At 35.1% G+C, this 22,638-nt stretch overlaps 4 protein-coding genes across 5 annotated transcripts in view; 2 read left to right on the plus strand and 2 right to left on the minus strand.

The window, feature by feature from the left end:
• Positions 1-1,496, minus strand: part of LOC129002144 (maternal protein tudor-like) — a 74,651-nt gene extending 73,155 nt beyond the window's left edge. For both annotated transcript variants that reach the window (XM_054429742.1, XM_054429741.1), the window contains exon 1: positions 226-1,496. In XM_054429742.1, coding sequence (XP_054285717.1) covers positions 226-1,248 — 1,023 coding nt within the window. In that variant the 5' untranslated portion in view covers positions 1,249-1,496. The remainder of the gene's footprint in view (positions 1-225) is intronic.
• A 3,547-nt stretch (positions 1,497-5,043) lies between these two features.
• On the plus strand, positions 5,044-18,001 carry LOC129004204 (uncharacterized). The gene is made up of 6 exons (XM_054432680.1): positions 5,044-5,314; positions 5,515-5,670; positions 6,528-6,607; positions 8,847-9,018; positions 15,718-15,814; positions 17,881-18,001. The coding sequence occupies exons 1-4, from the start codon at positions 5,161-5,163 to the stop codon at positions 8,955-8,957; spliced, it is 501 nt and encodes a 166-aa protein (XP_054288655.1). The 5' UTR covers positions 5,044-5,160; the 3' UTR covers positions 8,958-9,018; positions 15,718-15,814; positions 17,881-18,001.
• LOC129003570 (uncharacterized) lies at positions 11,256-13,231 on the minus strand. Its single transcript, XM_054431867.1, has 3 exons — positions 12,292-13,231; positions 11,439-11,577; positions 11,256-11,310 (listed from the first exon to the last, which is right to left on the minus strand). The coding sequence occupies exons 1-3, from the start codon at positions 13,229-13,231 to the stop codon at positions 11,256-11,258; spliced, it is 1,134 nt and encodes a 377-aa protein (XP_054287842.1).
• On the plus strand, positions 13,734-15,086 carry LOC129003571 (uncharacterized). The gene has a single exon (XM_054431868.1). It carries the CDS (start codon positions 13,734-13,736, stop codon positions 15,084-15,086), a length of 1,353 nt encoding a protein of 450 aa, XP_054287843.1.
• Positions 18,002-22,638: the final 4,637 nt, after the last annotated feature.

Raw genomic sequence — 22,638 nt, forward strand, 5'->3', positions numbered from 1 at the left:
CTTAGAGGCCTTGGGTGTGGCATTCCTTACCTTACGGTACTGCATCATAACTTAGTTTTTAATTAGGATAAGTTTGACTTACAACTTAGGCTAGGCTAGGCCTAGTTTAAAAAAGGCCTAAACCAATGACATGCTGTACTTAGCCTATATTACATCTTAACTTAGCATTGATAGGCTTGGCTATGCTAAAAAAAACTTAAGATTTTCTAGTTTAAGTTAACGTACCTGAAGTTGAACTGCAAAACTGTGAGGGCCATCTTCAACATGACTCACATAAACTCGATGTGTGACTCCTGGATTCAACATTTCAGTTGAAAATTGAAGATTAGCCGCTGGTATTGAAATAGAAGCCTCTGGTCGTCTTAGTTGCATTCCAGGTACTCCAGGTCTAACATGAACACCACTTGGCCGAATAACGGCATTTCTGGGGTTTAAGTCATTGGGTAATCTAGCTGGTGGAGGATGCGATAGATTTGGTAGTCTTGCTTGTGGAACATGTTGTAGGCCTACAGCTGGTGGCAGTTTCGGAGGTGGAAGTGATGTATTGATATGTTGTGGCAATGGTGCTTGAACCTTGGGATTGTTTGCAGTTGGACATTTCTTAAGCTTTACATATTCAACCAGGTGGTGCAAGGGAAGTGGAACTCCTTTACCCGACTCAATAATCATTTTAGCCGGATCTCTTACAGATAGGCCAAGACCAAAATTAACAATTTTTTTCTCTCCTACTTCATGAATTACGCCTTTAAGATCTGAATTGCAAAGCTCTTTTCGTAGAGATTCTATGGTACTTTCATCCCACTGGTGGTTCCGTTTAGGAGCCACTCCTGCAAGATAAAACTCTTCAGCCAGACCTACTACTCCCTTCAAGAATTGGACTATTTTGTCCTGTCCCAACACAGATTGTAATTTTTCAAGAAGTCTGACATCTGCCACATCAACTTGAGCAACATTCCCATGGTCAATAAAAAATACTAAAAGACTTAAACTTTGGGTGTCTATGTGTTCAATCCTAGCGCGATAATAAGCACCATCCGTGAACTTGGCACAGCATATGAGTCCTTCCTTGATATCGTTCAAAGTACGAGGTTTAAGGTCAGTTGATTCCAAGACATCCTTTAATTGGTAAAGTAGCCTTTCAATGTATTCTGGATTACCTTTATCAATTTGAGCAAATATTTTAATAAGAGGACCATCTGTATCCACATAAGTTATGTGAATGTCGCGTGGAGTAGCATGTTCCGCCATCTTCTATGGTAGGTACTTTTTGTTGCCACTGGGTACAGATCACAACAAATAACTGCTAAATAAATAACTTATTTTAAAACTTTCTCAGGTATTTAAACATCTCAACGGTAGTCTGGTAGCAAAACTGTTGATATATTTAGACTTACTGTACAATATAACAAAACTTACAACCGGACGAGTGAAAGACTCCATCCATATTGGTTTGGTATTGGTGCGGTCGCGTCGCGGTGCGGATCGCGGATGCTTCCTTCTTGCTTTCTTGCTTTGCTTTAGCCACTTCAACTTCACTTCACTTCACTTCACTAGCCAGGTTAAGAGTTTGAGTTTTCGTTTTCAGGTTGGGGTTGGAATTGGATTAATGAATGGTTCGGATTGGACGGTTTGGTGGTTGGTACTGGACTAGACTCAAACTGAGACTGAGACTGGTAGGCTTTTTGTCCAATATCAGTAAAGAGTAAAACTACTGTTGAGTTGGTCGGAGTCGGAAAGAACAACAAAGATTCAATTCATCGTTTCATTTTCAATACAATCCTGACCACTGAGCTAAAAAAAAAATCCTGACCCAGATATAGGCCTAACTTCATGGTGGAAGGAATCCTTCCACCATGGCCTAACTTACTTCTTGAAATAATGAACAAGATCGAGTAAAGATTCTAATCCAATCCAATACCAATTTCGTCATAAATTCGAGCATTAGATTAATAGTCCAGTCAAGGAATGAGGTGTAGAGTGCGTGAGCAGGTAACTAAGCGATTCCTTCAGAAACTTGTTCAGGGGGCTTAGGGTGTTAACATACCAAAAGTCCTGACTCCTAGGTGGTGAGCCAGGGGGCGGAGAGGGGAAAAGGGGGGGGAGAAAGGTACGCATTTTGGGTTTTTTGATTATATCTCGAAAACTATCAACTTTTTGTATACTATAGTAAATTATAAAATTGAAGAAGATTAAATTTTCTACAAGAAAAGTATATAATGTGTTTATTTTGGTTCAACAGGATTACGAGTTATAACTTATTTAATTGATATCTTATTAAAATCTTCTTCCATAAGAAATACATGTAAATTAGTATGCGAAATGGGGCGAATCCTATCCGCCCAAAGGAAATATAACTGATATTCTGGAAATCTTGACAAAATTTCCAGTAATTTGACACTTTAATCATTAAAATTGATCGTAAATTAAGGCGAGGGCGAGGTAACAAAATTTTGAGTTTAGGTGTTTTTTTTATTGGAAATATAAAAAAACCCTTAAATCAACAACAGTTTACTGCTAAACTCTAGTAATATTTCTAAAACATCCTGGTCAATCATTAATGAAATAAGCAACTGTAATAGTAAGCCTTTGTCTATTCCTGACTGCCTAACTGCCGATGGACTGAACTCCTACTTTGTCGACTGTGTTGAAAACCTGAGAAGTAATGTTCCCGCCTCTTCAAATGGTCCTGAGCAATATCTTAGAAATTTGACCTCTTGCAACGCTCTTCCGACTATTGAGGACAACAATGCTTTTAGGATTGGACTATTTACTGTAGAAGAGGTGTATGCAGCCATCAACAGTCTTAACAATAGCTCTTGTTTAGATATTTACGGAATTAATGTCCCCATCTTGAAGTTAGCTTCTAGTTACATAAGTGAAGTTTTGACTTACCTATTTAATCTTTGTATAACACAAGGCTGCTACCCAAACAAGTTCAAGATTTCTAAGGTTATACCAGTCCATAAAAAAGGGCCTAAAAATGTCATTGCTAACTATAGGCCTATATCTATTATCCCTGCAGTGTCGAAGGTCTTGGAACATCTCGTACATCGTAGATTTTCTCAGTATCTTGAGGATAGTAACCTTTTAGCAAGTAGTCAGTTTGGCTTTAGGCCCAAACACAGCACTGTCCAAGCAACCCAGGCACTGATATCAAATTGCTTTCAAAGTTTAGAGGCCAAAAGTGGTATAGTGTTCAGATCGTACGACATGTCTAAGGCCTTTGACACAGTGGCTCATGATCTCCTTGTGAATAAGCTTTCTTGCTATAACCTTGATGATGTTTTGGTTAGGTTTTTTCAATCTTATCTTAGTGACAGATGGCAAAAAGTCTATCTAAATGGCACTTATTCTAGTCCTGTTCGAGTGCCCCACGGAGTGCCCCAAGGCTCTATATTGGGCCCTACCCTGTTTATACTGTATATAAATGACTTACCTTGTAATATTAATGACTTATCTGTAAAAAGCTTTCTTTTTGCTGATGACTTGGCCTTGTGTGTACGGGGTAACTCTTTGAATGATGTTACAGACACATTGGACACAAAATCTGCTGTTATTAACGACTGGTGTAATGCAAACAAGTTATGTCTTAATGCTGATAAGACTCAGGACCTGACTATTAGTCTAAGCAGTAATGGTAATGATGTAAACACTCTGAAGTTTTTGGGTTTTCATTTGCAGTCAAACTTGAAGTGGTTTTCACATGTAGATTTTGTAGCATCTAAAATTGTAAAAGGCATATTTATGATAAGAGCACTTAGGTCCACTGTTTCAGATGATGTCCTTATTTGTATATATTATGGCCACATTCATAGCTATTTGTCCTATGGTACCTCACTGTGGGCCAACAGTTTTTATGCTAACAGGCTGCTTTTTACTTTACAAAAGAAGGCGGTGAGGTTAATTTGTAGTGTGAATAGAAGAACACATTGTAAGCCCCTTTTCGTGAGTCTTAACATTCTCTCATTTCCATCCTTGTATGTTTTGGCAAGTTTGTTGTATGTAAAAGAAAACATTTCTCACTTTGAAAAGATATCTGATGTTCACAACTATTGTACTAGATCTAAAGATAATCTGTCTACACTAAGGCATAAGTATACAGCCACTCAAAATAGTTTTGAGTACCAAGGTGTTAAAATGTACAATTTCTTGCCTGCATCCATCAAAAACCTGTGTGTTTCAAAATTTAAACATGTTTTAAAAACTACTCTAACCCAGGCTTGCCTGTATAAACATGAAGAGTACTTTGGTTTAGAGTTTTAGTTTTAGTTGCCATCTTGATTGTTTTCTTTTTCTTTTGACGATTGTCATGAACTTTGTACTCAGTTTTAACGACAATAAAGCATTTCATTTCATTTCATTTCATTTCATTTCATTTCATTTCATTTCATCCCATTTTTAAACGCTCACCCACACTTTAATTTTTGACAAAATTTCATGATTAAAGTGTCAAATTACTGGAAATTTTGTCAATATTTCCAGAATATCAGTTATATTTCCTTTGGGCGGATAGGATTCGCCCCATTTCGCATACTAATTTACATGTATTTCTTATGGAAGGAGTATTTTAATAAGATATCAATTAAATAAGTTATAACTCGTAATCTGTTGAACCAAAATAAACACATTATATACTTTTCTTGTAGAAAATTTAATTTTCTTCAATTTTATAATTTACTATAGTATACAAAAAGTTGATAGTTTTCGAGATATAATCAAAAAACCCAAAATGCGTACCTTTCCCCCCCCCTTTTTCCCCCTCCATCCCCTGGCTCACCACCTAGGAGACAGGACTTTTGGTATGTTAACACCCTAAGCCCCCTGAACAAGTTTCTGAAGGAATCGCTTAGTTACCTGCTCACGCACTCTACACCTACTTTTGGATCATTCATTGACTGGACTATAAAGGAATAGAGTAGACGTTGTCCAAGGCGTTTAAAAGAAGGTGAAGGTGTGTGCATTGCCAGGCGCAGGCGTAAATTCGTCCATAGATATGAAACGTAGTTCACGTACTACGTCCATAGATATGAATGAATATAGAATATAGCATTGACTATACCTACAGACTATATATACTACTGTAGGTATATATAGTCAATGATTATAGCTGGAACCAATACTGAGTGCTAAAAAAACCTGACACTGTTAACTGCAATCTCCATGTACAACAAATGTGATGCAATCTTCAGTACGACCATTATTATGGTCATGGAATCGCCTGCTTCATCTCCTGCTTCAGAGTTACAGCCTCACATTGGGAGTTCTTCTCGGGAGACTCCTAGAGCTTTTTCTTCCTCCCAGTCTAGCACTTCAAGTAAGTCCATTTAAATAAAAGCCAGGGAGCTTTTTTTAAGTGCTTTATTTTTATATTTCATCATATTAGGGAAATTCTATTATTCATGTAATTCTACATTAGCAAAAAAAGCAGTATAATAAGCTTATAAATCCCCCCTGTATTGTGTTAATTAACTAAATAAAGCTTGTAATATTTGAGCCTAACTTTATGTTTTTCAGCTTGCAAGGATGTCCAAAGCTGCAAAAATATTGGCATGCTGTGGGAAGCAGTGATGGATTTGACTAAAAAGGACAGACAGACAAGGGGAGCAACGCTCTATCCCTCAGAACAGTCAGAACACCTTAGAGGGATGTTTGATGTTTCCCTACTGAACAGTGTTGCCACTTTTAGGGTAATTACCCTTTTTTAGGGTAATTTACTGGTCTTAGGGTAAAGTTTAGGGTAATGGTAGATTTAGGGCAATTTTAGGGTAAAACTAAAAGTTAGTATAATAATGGAAATTTTACTAAAAAATTAAAAAAACTTCAAAATTTGGCAAAAAACGTTCATTACATACTATGGCTATCATATTCGATTCAAATTGGTTGAAATCGTTTGCTATGATGATTTTTTCATAATAAGTTATCCTAATCGATCTTATCAATAGTTGGAAATTATCTGTTTTAGAATGTATTCGATTCTATAACACGTTATAGGCCTAATAAAATATGAAATATTATTCATTACTGGGTTTGATATTTAATTATGTGGCTGAATTGAATTAAACTGGATTATTTTACAAAATGTGTCAAGAAATTACTACTATGTATAGATTAAAGCTTTGGTGGTACCGTACTGTATTTTAAAGATATGATTGTCCAAAAACAGTAGTAATGGGTCGATACAGTAAAAAAATTCGATAGTTCTTGATTCGATATTTTTCGTTATACGATAGTCGATATAGAGCTGATCAATTCAATATCAACATTTTGTGTTCTTCTTTCGGGTGGTTTTTTAGAATCGAGTATAATTTTACGTAAATTGATTGATATTGGAACTTCATTTAGTATAATTAACCATCTTATGTAGGATTTATATGATTTTAACAATGTTTTATAGCATTAAACGCAAATATTAACATTTAGGGTAATTTTTAGGGTAACTCAAAGTAGATTTAGGGTAATTTAGGGTAATTTTAGCCCGCCTTTAGGGTAAAATCGCAACAACGTGGTGGCAACACTGCTACTGAAAGTCTGTCTACCTCTGAAGACTGAGGAGGAGTTCCTCCAATTTGAGGAAAAATTGAAAGAACTAATATTCCGTCAAAAAGTTGTAAGTTTAAGTTATTAGTATAGTTTAAACATAAATTTAAATACTAATCGCACTAGCTGATTTTTTAAGAAAATAAAAAAAACCATTAAGTTGTTTCCAAACAACTTTTAATAATAACCTTTAAAATTGATTCCAAACAACTTTGCACAAGGCAAGAAATATTATCTAGGCCTATATCTTCACTGTTACTGTTACTGGTTACTCTACTTAAATGCACAATTAAGGCAGTGATGTGAAGCAAAACTCCTTACATACAGTAGCCTTTTTAGGTAAATTCGTAAGCAATTATATTGGTAAAAAATACCCCTGCGGACAACTTGCAGACAAAATTAATTTTGATCTGCCTGATTGAATTTTGTACTTAAATTTTCCCTTCAGTCTCTCAGTGCTGCTTCCAATTTACATAACATTAGGTTTTAACAAGTTCTTGGGTTTTCTGCTACAGGTAGGGAGGTAGGGTAATTAAGTGTTGGCCTATTTTTATAGTACATTAACCCTTAAAGTGCCAGGCGAGAAATAAAAGTAACGCTCAAAAAATGCCGATGATTTTTCCCGAAGGTCGCGCTAAAAATGCAAAAGGCGCGATCTGGCGATTTTTTAGGTTAAAATTTCGCAAAGATCGAATTTTCGATATTTCGACCAACGAAAATCGATGTATCGCATCTAGTAACTTTCGACTCAATGTTAATATATGGGTTAAAAGAATCCGAGTATCCATTCGGTTGTTATGACAACTGTTCGATCATTATGAAATGTCCGGTCAGCCGGACGTTTGCACTTTTGGCTCGTTCTAAAAACGTCCGGTCGGCCGGACATCGGCACTTTTGGCTCGTTTTAAAAACGTCCGGTTCCCCGGACGTTGGCACTCAAAGGGTTAACATGTTTGTTTATAGCTTACATTAGTATAAAATTAATAGATTTGCCAATCCTTAACATAAGTTAGACATTTCTTTTTATTATTTAGGAACAAATAACTGTAGGAAAACACTTTAAATACTAAATTATTTGTTTCTTTATGTTTAGACCTACTAAAGAAATTGTTGTTGTTTTGGAAAGAAATTGGGAAATTCAATATTTTGATGGGCAAAAGTTATGAAAACCAATTAAGTTATTACCAGAAGACCTGTTCCCATAACCCAGGGTTGCCACCCTAAGGGAAAAATTGGGACTGTCCGGACAGAATCGGGATGGGTGGCAACACTGCCTTAAAAATATCACATTTATTCCCTATTTAAAGAGCATTAGTTTAACCAGTACTTAAGTTAGCTTTGCCGCAACGAGGAGGGTAAAAAGGTATTTTTTTAAATCTTCTTATAATGCACCACGTATATCACTACTTTTGATTTTTAACACTAAAACAATGATAAAAGTAATAAAACACATCAGTCATCGGTCCGAGGGTAACCTAGCTGTTTACAAATATGCACGTCAGCTGTCTGCTACAATTACGATTGGCTCGGAGAACATAAAGCGCTTAGAGACAGACCTCTGGAGAAAGCTTAGAATCTAACGAAAAAAACGATACCTAACTCGATCCAGTTCAATCCGATTCAGTCAGTCATAGAGCCTTCGCCGTAAACGATGTTCGTGTGTCGAAAAATCGACGCGTGACACTACACAAAGTGTGTCGTGAGTCGATTTTTCGACGAGTGACGCTCGGAGGGTTAAGATCTACAAAATGGTTGGAAAGAAGTTGTAAAATTTTATGATTTTAAGGTCAAAAATGGGAAAAACCAATTTTTACCCCAAAAACCCCTGTTTCCATAGTCCGATCACGCTGGTTCGCGAACTCGTTCAAATAAACCTAGGTATACACGTTTTACCAAATTTCATCAAAATCGGATAATTTTTTCTCGAGTTATCGCGCTACCGGACATTATACTTATGAATTTGAACAGATGGCGTTTTTGGCCTCTAGGAATCTCAAAACAAAAAAGTAACGGGTCCAAGTAATACCGTTAGACCCAAGAGCTTTCCCTTTACAGTAATCCATTCATGGGAAATTCGCTAAAACTAAAATTTTATAAAAAATTGCTTTGTTACATATGGTGCAAAAACAAGATAGTTAACAGCAATCCCATTTGTTCACAGCCTTCACTTTGATATCCATTACAATTATCTTAATGCTTTCTTAATGGGCATAGCCTACTGTACATTTAATTTGTTAGTCAAAGGTTATACCCACATCATTAGAATGAATAAATATAAACTAATAACTTATTTGTGTTTCTGTATCTAGGCCAGGATGCTGCTTACGTTGAATGGTAACAGTGTTAAAAGTCTGGCAGCAAACCTGTTAAGAAAAATATTGTCAGACAATGTGGCAGAGACATTTTCTCTCACAGGATAAGCCATCACTGGAAACAATAAAAAAGCCTTTGTCACAACAAGTCTCTATGCGATAGTTGGTGGTAAGTATTATTTAAAATTAATGTTTGATATTGCAAACATTTCATCTTTTAAATTCATCTTTGGTAGATTTTCTCAATTTTTGTTTATTCTATTTAGTTACCAGCTGACACAGAAAATTTTTAATCACCTAAAATTCAATATTTTTATGTGTAGGCTGTATTTGTTAGGAATGTTATCAGTCCCTAGTGCAAATAAGATGGTTTACCAGCCTATAAAAAACACAGGTGATGGTTTGTTGACATTGTTATGAAACATTTCAGGATCCAATCAACACAAAGCTGTAAACATTCCATACATAAACAAAAAAATTCCTTAAATAGAACAGAGACAGTTCAATAGAAATAATATAACATAACACGTAAACATGCCAATTACAATTTAATCATACTAAGAGAAACATGCTTTATCTAGATTGAGATCACAATTTTTGATAAGTATCTTGGCAAAGCAAGGAATGTAATCTGTTTAAGCCTATTGGCATATCAATTTTCTTTTCATTGTTGGAAATATCAGAATGTCCTCCTTATCTTTCAATTTTCATTAGCTCAGTTCCATGAACTTCTATGTGGTTTAATCCAAACAATTATTTAGTAGAATAAAATAATAAACACATCAAAATGTAAACATTAAAAAAGTAAACTTTAACTTTTTACAACAGCTTTTAGTTATCATGGAGACTAATCAATATTTACTTCATAAGACTCCTCTAATCTTTATAAGTCCATGGGGCGAAGACTGAGGAGATTTAAAGTTCTTGAAAAGGCAAGCGATCAGTACATTCACAAGTTTTGCTAAATGGTTATGCAAGATAGTAGAGAAGGTTAACGATGCCGATTTGGAAATTGGTCACTACCTACCGCATCGACATGTGATAAAAGAAAACAGTCTTACCACGAAATTGAGACCTGTATTTGATGCATCTGCTAAAGAAAAGAATCAGCCCTCGTTGAACGATTGTCTAGAAAAAGGTGACAACCTAATTGAATTGATTCCGTCCATATTAAATCGTTTTAGACTACACAGATATGGAGTTGTTGCCGACATCGAGAAGGCTTTTCTTCAGATTGGTGTACATATGGATGATAGAGATTTTCTTCGTTTTTTGTGGATTAATGAAGAGGGTCAATTGGTTGTTTACAGACATGCTAGAGTGGTCTTTGGAGTTACTTGTAGCCCATTTATGCTAAGTGCAGTAATCAAACTTCATTTAGAAAAAACATTAGACTTGATACATTCAGGATCGTTAAACTACTCAAGAAAAGTAGTAGAGACACTGTCGAGAAGTTTCTATGTAGATAACTGTATGGCAAGTTTTGATGACTTTTCAAAATTCAACTCAATCATGTCAGTATTTTTGTTCCAATTTAAACCTAAGATAGGTGTCAAGGTAGAATCATTTTTGAAACTCTGAATTTCTGTGTACTCCCAACTCCGAAGACAGAATCTAGCATCTTTCATTACAGAAGTCGCTTGATCTACAAATTGATTCAAATCTGAAAAGTCATCAAAACTTGCCATACAGTTATCTACATAGAAACTTCTCGACAGTGTCTCTACTACTTTTCTTGAGTAGTTTAACGATCCTGAATGTATCAAGTCTAATGTTTTTTCTAAATGAAGTTTGATTACTGCACTTAGCATAAATGGGCTACAAGTAACTCCAAAGACCACTCTAGCATGTCTGTAAACAACCAATTGACCCTCTTCATTAATCCACAAAAAACGAAGAAAATCTCTATCATCCATATGTACACCAATCTGAAGAAAAGCCTTCTCGATGTCGGCAACAACTCCATATCTGTGTAGTCTAAAACGATTTAATATGGACGGAATCAATTCAATTAGGTTGTCACCTTTTTCTAGACAATCGTTCAACGAGGGCTGATTCTTTTCTTTAGCAGATGCATCAAATACAGGTCTCAATTTCGTGGTAAGACTGTTTTCTTTTATCACATGTCGATGCGGTAGGTAGTGACCAATTTCCAAATCGGCATCGTTAACCTTCTCTATGATACCTAATTCCTCCCAGTCAGACAGCACCTGTTGATATGAACTAAGATATCCACTAGAATTAAGTTTATTTGTAAGATTACTGAGTCTCTTCTGTGCTACTTTTAAATTAGTAAGTAACGGCGGGTGATCATCAACCCATGGCAATTTGACCTGATATCTGCCATCATTTTCCACTGAAACAGATTCTACAAAATGTTCCATTGTTCTACTTTTAACTGAAGATTCACTCTTTACCTCCACTGGATCCTTGATTCCTAAAACATCCAAACGCCACAAATCTGAAATGGATTTATTATCAATAGGGGACAGTAAAGAAGTTACTGCCATAGAACTGGACCTGTCATTCCCTTCAACTATAGTTCTTCCCATTAAAGTCCAGCCTAACAAAGTGTGCATCGCAACTAACCCGTTGGAAAGCATATATCGTTTCTCAGTGTAAAGTTTCCCGGCAACGTCTGCACCTATCAGAACTTCAATAGGCCCGTCTCCATCTTTTACACTAATTCCCAGTGTTCCAAGCTCAATGGACCAAGGACCAGGCTTAACTGTTGTAACATCGTTACAAATTATATCTTGATCAAGAACGTCAAAATTGCAGGCATAACTGTTATTTAAGTCACTTAGTCTAACCTTATAACACGCATGTTGAATTGTTTCAGTACTAGTGCCACCAAATAAAGCATGAGCTAGCTTCTCCTTTCTGACTATGTCGTAGCCAAATTCCTTTGCTGTATTTTTCAAAATATAAGACCGTTGTGATCCCGTATCTATTAAAGCACGTGCTGTTCGCTCTCGATTTTGGTTTCTAATTTTTACTAAAAAGGTTTGTAAAAACACTTCTGTGTGAACATTGTTTGCTAGAGAACTTTCTTTGCCTGGTTGTTCACTCAATGAACTTCCTTCAGCAGCAGATGCCCTACACATAACAGCGGTGTGCCTCTTTCCACAGATGGGACATTTTACTCTAACTTTACATTGCGCACTCCTATGACCATACTTCAAGCAAGTAAAACAACAACCATTTTTTCCAACGATTTTCACCTTCTCATCTACTGTCAATTTACTGTCTTTACAGTTTTCAGCTAAGTGGTTAGAACCACAAAACATACATTTAGCGTCTTTAGTATTAAAATTATCAGACATCGTTGGATTTACTAAACCAGCAGCTGTCGGCATCATTTCAGTATGTCTGGCGTAACTAGGCTTAGGTCGAAATACAGTAGATTTACTTACTTTAGGCTGTAGGTTAGGTCGCTTACTATTTTCAAAACCAGATGCGGCTATAGTAATCCTTTCCTCGTTAGCAACCTCCTTTTGCAGAAACTTCATCAAGCCATCAAGTCTATCCTTAAGTTCAGCATCAACTTCATAGCCGGAGTGACGCTGCCAAGCTCTCAACAGTTCCTCGGGCAAACAAGACTCTATAAGAGGATATAACATAGCAGAACATTTGTCAGTTGTTACTCCTAATGTCTCCAATGCTCTTAGCTGTGTTTCCAGTTTATCATAAATACAAGAAACTTCTACCTTACTGTTTAAATTACTCAGAACTAACTTCAAAAGCTCTCTAATATACACTTCTATGAGAAGGTCATCTCTACCAAAACGACTTTTAAGACTTTGCAAAGCTTTTGAATAGTTCTCAGAGGTAGCAGGATAGCTTTCGACCAGCTGACGAGCCCTAGAATTAGCTAAAGTAACCTGCACAAGATAATGATATTTATCAATATCGTCAATATTCTCGTCATCATCTATTCTTTTGAATTGTGTCCAAAAAGGTAGCCAATCCTTCAAATCCCCGCTAAACTTTGTGAATTCAATAGTAGGTAGCCTCAGCTTAGTCCTAACAGCAGTAGATTTACTCATTACAGACCCATTGGACTCCTCAGGTGAAGTGGCCCTAGACCTAATCAATCTACTCTGTACAGCTAAACTAATTCGATTAAACTTCTCTACATATTCATCTGCTAGCCTAACTTCTTCATTTAACTCTTCTTCATCTGCTTCAGAATCAAGTAAGAAATCTAAAATTTCCCTGTCCAAAGTTTTTAGTTCTTCTATCTTACCTTCCAGAGAACTCAATTTACCCTGTATATTGTGTAGGTCTTGCTCATCTTTGCATAGCTCCTCATTTATCCCATTATAAATTCTGGTAAATGCTGTTCTGAAGGTTTTTCTTAGTTTCCTATTTCTTTCCATTATCTCAATAGTGACTATCTGGTTAAGAACTCATACAGTCCTGTCACGGTCGCCAAATGTTAAAAGTCAAAAATGGAGAGAAAAAGGACTCGATACTGGGCAGAAAATAATTTAATTATTCACAAAAGAAAAGTTACTCAATCATAGTAAAATGCTACCAAACTATTCTTGTATTTACAACATAACAATTCATTCAAACATCATATGTCTCAAAATTATAAAAGTTCATATTTTCATAGCAGCTGGAAAAGACAATACAAAATATAAACCATAGATTATTTAAATCAAATGTTTCTATACTATATCCAACATAAGGTTATTATAGTTAACCTTAAGTTTTGATGACTTTTCAGATTTGAATCAATTTGTAGATCAAGCGACTTCTGTAATGAAAGATGCTAGATTCTGTCTTCGGAGTTGGGAGTACACAGAAATTCAGAGTTTCAAAAATGATTCTACCTTGACACCTATCTTAGGTTTAAATTGGAACAAAAATACTGACATGATTGAGTTGAATTTTGAAAACTTTGAGTTTAAAGAGCCTGAAATAGTCACAAAGAGATCTATTTTGTCTTTTGCACACAAGTTGTTTGACCCCATAGGTATAACTTGTCCTGCTACTCTCTTGCCTAAGATATTGCTGCAGAAAACGTGGGAAAGTAAAATTGGATGGGATGACAAGGTTTCAGAAGAGATAAAACTTTTGTTTTTAGATTGGGCAAAGCAACTTGAGATTTTTTCAAATTTGAAAATTCCAAGATATTTTGGAAATGAAATCGGAGGGAATATTTCTTGGACAGTTCACTGTTTGTGTTATGCAAGCCAGGACGCTTATGCGGCCGCGGTTTTCCTGAGGGGTGAATCTAATGGACTTGTCACAGTTCAATTAGTTCAAGCGAAGAGTAGAGTTGCACCTGTCAAGAAGATGACCATTCCTCGGCTGGAGTTACTGGCGGCTACCATTGGCGCTCGTCTAACTGACAACGTCTTAAAGAGTTTGGGATTTGAAAATGTCAAAACATTTTATTGGACCGACTCAACCACCGTTTTGTCATGGATTCGTCGAGAAGATTACTGGGGAGTGTTTGTTTGGAACCGAGTAAAGGAAATAAGATCCCTTAGTAACATTGAATCTTGGAATCATGTTCCAGGCCATATGAATCCAGCTGATTTGCCGTCACGTGGATGTTCTCCTAAGCAGCTAGTAGAGTCGAAATGGTGGGAGGGACCACAATGGCTAAGAAACTCATCAAACTTGTGGCCTAACCAAAACTTCAGTGATGATTGTGATGAGAAAGAAGTAAATTCTGAACTTAGGAAGATCAAATCAACTACAAAGATTATGATGAATTCAAAACCTGAACCAGATTGTTGGTATTACAGATATTTCTCCAGATTTGATAAAATCGTCAGATTGGTAGGCTGGATTTTGAGATTTTGTTCTAACACAAATATGTCTAAACAAAAGATATCAGGAGAATTGTCGGTTGATGAATTGATTAAGGCTCAAAATAAAGTGTTTAAACTTATTCAGAAAGACGCTTTCCATAGTATCAAGGATGAAAAATTGAGTTCATTGTGTCCGTTTGAAGACAGTGATGGCTTATTCAGGTTAAAAACGAAAATCACAGAGAGACCTGATAGTAGAAATTTTAATCTTCCAATCGTATTGCCGAGTAACCATCCTGTTGTTCACAGATACATACAATACAAACATGAAGAAAATTCACATGTTGGAGTCCAAGGATTGTTATCTATTGTCAGAGAAGAAGTTTTGATTATTAGTGGAAGAAGAACTGTAAAATTAGTTATTGACAAATGTGTCATATGCAAGCGATACTGTGTTAAAAGCTAGAAGACAAACAAGTGACTGAAGGTGTTGAACGTGAACATGATCAACCTGTTTACACACAAAGAGGAAGAAAAATTATACCCCCACAAAGATACCTGAATTAATAATTAATATTTTGACTTTGCAAGTCAAAAGGTGGGAGAATGTTGGATATAGTATTCAAACATTTTATTTCAATAATCTATGGTTTATATTTTTTGTCTTTTTCCAGCTGGTATAAAAATATGAACTTTAATAATTTTAACACATATGATTTTTAGGATGAATTGTTATGTTGTGATACAGAAATAAATAGTTTGGTAGCATTTTACTATGATTGAGTAACTTTTCTTTTGTGAATAATCAAATTATTTTCTGCTCATTATCTAGTCTATTTCTCTTTCCATTTTTGACTTTTAACAATATCATTGACTATTGTATACTGAAGTTGTATTAATAGTCAGGATAATATCATATTATGTTCCAGTAACTTTTTATGCCAATGTGAAATATTACTTTATAATTATAAATTTTGTATCATTACTTGGTTATATATACCGATATACAGTATTAGATATTTAATAAGTAAATTCTATTTTTCAATTAAGTCTTTAACTTTGAATCTTTTTTTTTTATAAATTGTGTTTGCTTCCAGAAATTTGTGTTAAAAAGTACAGAGATTGCCAGGAGAAAGAGGTGAGGGAGGGTGTAAGCGACTGGCTTATGCAAGGAAAATTTATGAAACAGAGAAGGTTCGTATTAACATAAAAAACTGTTAAAAGCTTTATTACCGTAAGCCTAATTTTTCCAGATATAAATTTTTTGAGCTTGAAAAACCAGAAATTCAGACTAATGCTTAATAAAGGTGTTTCGTTATTTATGCCAAAAAAGTTATATTTTGTGGAAACATTTCACTGCGTTACAATCTGGTACCTATGTGTTTTTCTCTAAACCATTTTGTAGGAGTTAAAAAGCAAATAGTTAAGTGTATTCAAGTGTTTTTGTACAATTATTGGTTTCAGAGAAAATAAAAAAAATCAAATTTAAAGTTCTCATGTTAATCTTAAGGAGAATACCGTAATTAAATTTGTTGTAGTTTGCTTGTTTTTGGATATATTTTGATAAATCTTGGCAAATTTATTTATTTTATACTGAGCTAAATCATAGACAAAAAGAATTAAATATAGACCGGCAGCTGGCAGCTGTACTGCGGTTTGCATGGGTTCTGGCGTCCACCGTGTAGTTACGGTGTACACGCTACCTTTGTCTATTCCAATAGTCAATGACACTACGTAGATACAAAGCGTTAAAACCCAATTAAAGGTCCCAGCGGTGGGCGCCAGAACCTGTGCTAATCGCAGCATGGCTGTCGGTCTATACAGTCTAACCTTGATAAAACGAACCTCGATATAACGGATTCCTTGATATAACAATTTTTTTTAAATCCCGTAGAACTCTCCATAAGACACAATTTATATTTTACATTTTACCCCTACATAACGAACAAACCATAACAACGACCTTGATTTAACAAATTTTTCGTGATTTCGGCTAAAATAAGACACCTCAATATAACAAATTTGTCATTGTCAGAACCTCTACATTGCAAATTTAACCTCTGCATAACGGATTGTCTACGTCTTTCCCTCGATATAACAAATCCCCCACCCAATTATTGTTTTGGGAAAATCTGTTTCTATATCAAATGAAATGGAAAGGTCACGTCATCGCTTGCGCTAACATTCGTCTGCTCCGTTTTACATCCTTTTGTCTGCTGTCGCTGCGCGCGCTATGTTGCAACTGAGAACTGATTTCATTCACTGACTACTGATGACAACGTAATGTTTAGTAAGCTGTGATTGGGGGATATGGGATAGCTATGGTGAATTGTACAATTTTTGGATAAAGAGAAACCTAAGAAAGAATATAAAAACAAAACCAAAGAGAAAGAATAGCAACATTGTTATTTTCACATTCCTTTTACGAATGTTTTTACTATCCTTAAGTTGGCTATGATTATACACTTTTATAATGACTTATCTAATATTTTTTTATTTTCAATACAAATTTGTTAAAATTTGTTGTACAACTAGCAATACTAATGCTATAGTAGATGATTATTATTGAGATTCCTCTATTGTGATAAATCAGTACTGTACTGTAAGTAGCCTACCGACCTAACACGAGCAGTAACTTACAAAACTCTCTACTGTTTTGTTTTGTTCTTTACGTGGTTTATGACTATACAATACAGTGTTTGGCTAGGTTTTAGGAGGTTTAAATTAAGCTGTGATTTGAAACTTACAGTTTGTAGCCTATACCAAGGTCAATGCCATTGTCATGATTGCACAATATTCAAGATCCCTCCCCTTTATTATGCCGTATAATTTAGGTTCTACTGTACAATGTAAACACTGTACTGTAAAGTATTGTAGCCTATGCTACTTTAATTTTACTGTATTTAATGAGGTCAAATCCCGACCATATTGATTGACCGACGCTGGTTCTGAACCTCGACTTAGCGAAATTCCTGCAAACCTCTCTATATAACGAACCTCGTTTTAATGAAATCCTTGATATAACGAATATTCAGATCGGTCCCTTCAGATTCGTTATACTGAGGTTGGACTGTATTTAATTCCTTTAGTCCATGATATAATATACTGAATGGCAATAAACTATTTGAATTTGAACTAGGAAATTACAATTTATAACTGCTAAAGATTGATGTTAAACTATTGTTATTGCACGTTCCATGCTATAGCAATAATTTCACTATAATATCATTTCAATTTGTAATTTAGAATTTTGTTTTCAGAGAGAAGAAAGCCACTGCCGTGTACTTTCCTGCTCCTTTTTAACAGAATTCCTATAACAAACTACTAATACAATTTTGTTCTGTAAGTTTTGGTAATAAAATGCCCATATTATTCATTCAATAGAGTTTGTTTTTAGTGGCACAATCCTTCTTGGCTATTGAAAATAGTTGTTAACTAGGCCTATGTGAGTTATATGATACTGATATTAACTATTTTAGTGGTGTTTGAAAAGTAAATTCCTAGGAAAAACAAATATACTCATATTGAGAAATTATTTTGTTTTTAAGTTAAATATACAATTTACAGCCTTGTAGTTTTGAGGTTGCTAATTGCGAAATCCAACACAATTTCATCTAAAGTTTACAAATAATCTCCCCTATCACATCATATAGTCACACAATGTACTAATGTGTGTATATTCTGTTTAATATTTGATATTGTCTGTAACAAGGTAACTGTTTGGCAAATATCCACTTAAAAGGTTAACAATAATTGGCCATCCTAGCAGATATTTTGTTAAACCTGAGATTTAATAAGCATCAGTAACTGTGTTTCCAGATGTAGATGTAATGCAAGAAGCCAAAGACTAAGAAGCCATTTTAAATCAACATAGCTTGCTTAAATGATTAATATAGTAAAAGGATTCTGTAACATTGCATTGCAGTTACAGACCCCTGTAATGTACAACCCTGCAACAACCATTTACAGCAACCTTTGCAAAAGGTTGCATCAGCATTAAGTGTGAGCTTATTCCCTTGGCAGAACCTTTTTACAACCTTGGAAAATCCTTGCAGCATTGTCAGCGAGACCTTTGCATCAACCTTTAATATACGACCTTACGACTACCATTTACAGCAACTTTGGCAAAAGGTTACACCAACATTATATGTAAGCTTCTACCCTTGGCAAAACCTTTTTATAACCTTGTCAAATCCTTGCAGCATTTGTCAACAAAACCTTCACAACAACCTTTAATACAACCCTACGACAACCATTTATGCAACCTTAGCGAAAGGTTACACCAACAATACATGTAAGCTTCTACTCTTGGAAGAACCTTTTTATAACCTTGGCAAATCCTTGCAGCATTGTCTGCGAAACCCTAATGACAACCTTTAATATACAACCTTACGACAACCATTTACAGCAACCTTATCTAAAGGTTACGCTAACCTTATAACGTAAGCTTAAAAACACCCTTTTGTGCGTAAACTTTTACCCTTAGCAAAACCTTTTCGTAACCTTGGCAAAACCTTACACCATTGTCAGGACAATCTTTACGACAACCTTATACCCTTTCAGCGACAAGGTTGAGTTAACCTTACGGTAAGCCTAATGTGCTATCTGGGTTGGCTTAAAATACCTACTTTGTATGGTCGTGATTTCATTGAAAAGTACCTATTAAAGTATCAATAGATTTAAAGTTTAACTTTTAAATGTTTGTCACCATTCAAAATGTCTATATTTACATCACCACCCAGGACCAGATTATTTTTCGTTCTTCTATTTTTAAGGGACACACTAGGTTTTCAAGGCTGTCAAGGAACCACTCCAGATTTCCATCTGGTGAGCGATACACACCTACAACTATGAAATTGAAATCAGGTACACTGAGACAATCAAATTTATGATGTTGTTTCATACAGACCCCACTAACGTCTATATAGCCTTACATTTTTGTGCATAATCTTTACAGACATTAAAGCAACGCCTCCATTCTTCTCACAGGACCTGCTAAAATCTGAAATCGTGTTATAATTCATTAGGTTAAACGGTTAAACATACATAATTGATCATGTGACAACCAGTGTTCTGTAAAACAGGAAATTACTGGATGACAAGATCATTTTGAGTTCATTACACTTATTGCTTATGCACTGCACATTTAGAAAAAGCATGGAAAACATTAAAGCACTAAATACTTGAAATTGATAATTGATTGATACTGTGACTATGGCTGCCTAATAATTTCAAATCATGATTTTGAGGGTTTTCCCGTTGACTGATTTTTGCCAACTTTTAAATTGTCACTCTGCACATCCAACACAAAATAAAACTGTAACAAGTTTTCTTGCAATTTATTTAACAATCCCTATGTCTGTTTTTTTTTAGTTTGCTTTGACTAGAGGCCTTCTTTTTAGTCAGGTTGGTGATGTTTCAATTTGGTCTTGTTAAAAATTGGTCAGCTTGGTTTGCTTAAACCTGCCAGGGGAAGGGACGTGGCTTCATCTGGGTCATGTAACGTGGTGCGGTCATGTACCCTCTAAACTGCTGAAAGTTCCCGTGATTTCCTAGAATTACCAGTACACCTTAAAAAACGAGCATTTGCTTTATACATGTACTAGCTGTGTGCCCGTTCTACGCACGGGGATCTTATAGTAGTCAGTTGAAACCTTCTTATATTAAGAACAGCAGTTGGTTTTCAGATATGCTGGCAAAACTATTATATATAAACCTTCGCAAATTCATTATCTGACAGTTTCAAGCCAAAACAAATGCTTCCCAATTAAATGTCTCCCGGATCGTGTTGGTTCATATGTTAAGTCCAATGATTAAACTAAAAAATGCTTTATAGATCTATTAGGCATAGCCCTAAGGTAGGTCTATAATTTAAAGTTGCTTTCCACAATGGTTCAAAGTATTTAAAGTACTACCACAACCTCACCATTTAACACTTTATTCGGGTTGACATTTTCATTATCAAAGGTGCTCTTCCTTTCCGTGAAACACTGAGAAAAAGGACTTTAATGGGTTACCAACAGACATACACACAAAAATACAGAACTTAATTAAGGAATTTGCTATGCTTTAAGCATAACAAAGTACCTACATATAAAATTAGTATTTGAAATGTTTGTTAATGTCATCAAATTTTATCATAACAGTTTATATTTGCTTTGACCAAAAATGGCCCGAAATGCTGTTGAAATGACGGCTTACTATATGAAATGAAGTACTATGGACGATTTAGATTGGTAATTTATAATAAAGATTACCAAAATAGGCCACGAACTATTGATACATAAACAAAATAAAGCGTAAACAATTCATGATGGTTTGCTGAACAAATGTTTTACTAAAATGCGTTATCATTTTTTCTTAGCATAAACTAACATTTTGTAATCCAGACAGAAAAAGCAAAACTTATACAGTTAAAGACATCAATTAAATTGAATACTGCTGTAATAAATAAGGTGCAACACTAACGATAACTAATTTGTAAATAACAGTGATGTGTTGGTACGTAAAAATGATTCTTGTTGCTACCAACAGAAAAGAACCAGTACCAAAAACCAACGTTAATAATTACGTTATAATTGTGGTAGGTGTGTACCTAAGAGATGGGCTATGGGCCTATTGGCTGTATGGTCCAGCGATTGCATCACACGGTGAGTAGGAACAGAAATTGACACATTGGAAAGCGAGTTTAGCATCATCCGTAAACCCCTGTTACAATCACCCACTGCAGTAGTTGTGATTTTTTACTTTACACTTTACACAACCACCATTGAAGCGCCAATGAGTGGAAACCTTGTTTGTTGGTTTGTAAGCTATTGGCGACGATCATTAATAAATTTAAGTTTCCCAGCCCTATACAACACTGATTCAAGATCTTCTTTCTGGTTATCAAAACTCAAGAACAATTGTATACACAAAGAATCTTTTGTTCCTGACCTGGATGATGCCTAGTCATTTAATTTCATTTACGGTTACACTATTGCACTTGCGATTAATTAAATCCGTTATGTAAGAAAAACGTTTTTAATCTCACTTGGTTGGGATTTGCTTTCAAAACATGATCGGAAAAGGTTGCGGTATTAGTAAACAACATTTGTAAACATATAAATGACAGCTAAAAAAAATAATCTTGTAAGCTATTGGCGACGATCATTAATAAAATTTAAGTTTCCCAGCCGTATACAACACTGATTCAAGGTCCTCTTTCTGGTTATCAAAGCTCAAGAACAATTTTATAGACAAAGAATCTCTGGTTCCTGACCTGGATGATGCCTCGTTATTTAATTTCATTTACAGTTACACTATATTATTGCACTTGTGATAAATTAAATCCGTTATGTAAGAAAAACGTTTTTAATCTCACTTGGTTGGGATTCACTTTCAAAACGTGATCAGAAATAGTTGCGGTTTTTGTAAACAACATTTGTAAAACATATCAGTGACAGCTAGAAAAAACAATCTAGATCCGAATATCTGTTCATTATTTCATACATGATTTTGTGATAAAAATTGGACGAAAACTTGACAAAATTCGCACAAAACTGCATTTTTGAACGTCCGTAATTTTACAAAGTAGTGAGACCATATTTTAATGGCTAAAGACACTATCGTCAATCCAGTGAATACATTAAAATGACTTGGATCTTGATAGGTACTCTCGTTTTCCTGGAGAAGATTGCGTAAAATGCCATCTTGAGTGTTACAGAAAGACAGACAGAAATAGAGATAAGACTCGTTTCTGCTTTTTTAATGTATAAAAAAACATAAAAATAACCTAAAAATATATAATTCTGAGCAATGTAGAGACAAAACTCTAATTTTATTATAGATATGTATATATATATTGTTTGAGTCAAGCCTCGGAATCACTGACCAATACGTACTGGTGAAATTACCTGCTGTCAAGTGATTCTTGTGACCTTAAAGGCGACCGGTTTCGGGATCATCTTGAGGCAGACGTTGTCTTCTTCATTTCTTCTTCTTCAACACGTTGTTAAAAAAAACAAAAAAAAAAAACA

The sequence above is a fragment of the Macrosteles quadrilineatus genome, unplaced genomic scaffold, assembly GCF_028750875.1.
Source record: "Macrosteles quadrilineatus isolate MER2022 unplaced genomic scaffold, UCM_ALF_1.0 Scaffold_9__3_contigs__length_116548681, whole genome shotgun sequence".
Classification (NCBI taxonomy): Eukaryota; Metazoa; Arthropoda; class Insecta; order Hemiptera; family Cicadellidae; genus Macrosteles; species Macrosteles quadrilineatus.

Coding starts and splice junctions, on each gene's coding strand:
- LOC129003570 (XM_054431867.1), bottom strand. CDS start 13,231: ATGGAAAGAAATAGGAAACTAAGAAAAACCTTCAGAACAGCATTTACC. Junction 11,578..12,291: donor CGCATCTGGTTTTGAAAATA/GTAAGCGACCTA, acceptor ATGTTACAACAG/TTAAGCCTGGTCCTTGGTCC. Junction 11,311..11,438: donor CGATATATGCTTTCCAACGG/GTTAGTTGCGAT, acceptor AATCCATTTCAG/ATTTGTGGCGTTTGGATGTT.
- LOC129004204 (XM_054432680.1), top strand. CDS start 5,161: ATGTACAACAAATGTGATGCAATCTTCAGTACGACCATTATTATGGTC. Junction 5,315..5,514: donor CTCCCAGTCTAGCACTTCAA/GTAAGTCCATTT, acceptor TATGTTTTTCAG/CTTGCAAGGATGTCCAAAGC. Junction 6,608..8,846: donor TAATATTCCGTCAAAAAGTT/GTAAGTTTAAGT, acceptor TTCTGTATCTAG/GCCAGGATGCTGCTTACGTT.
- LOC129003571 (XM_054431868.1), top strand. CDS start 13,734: ATGATTGAGTTGAATTTTGAAAACTTTGAGTTTAAAGAGCCTGAAATA.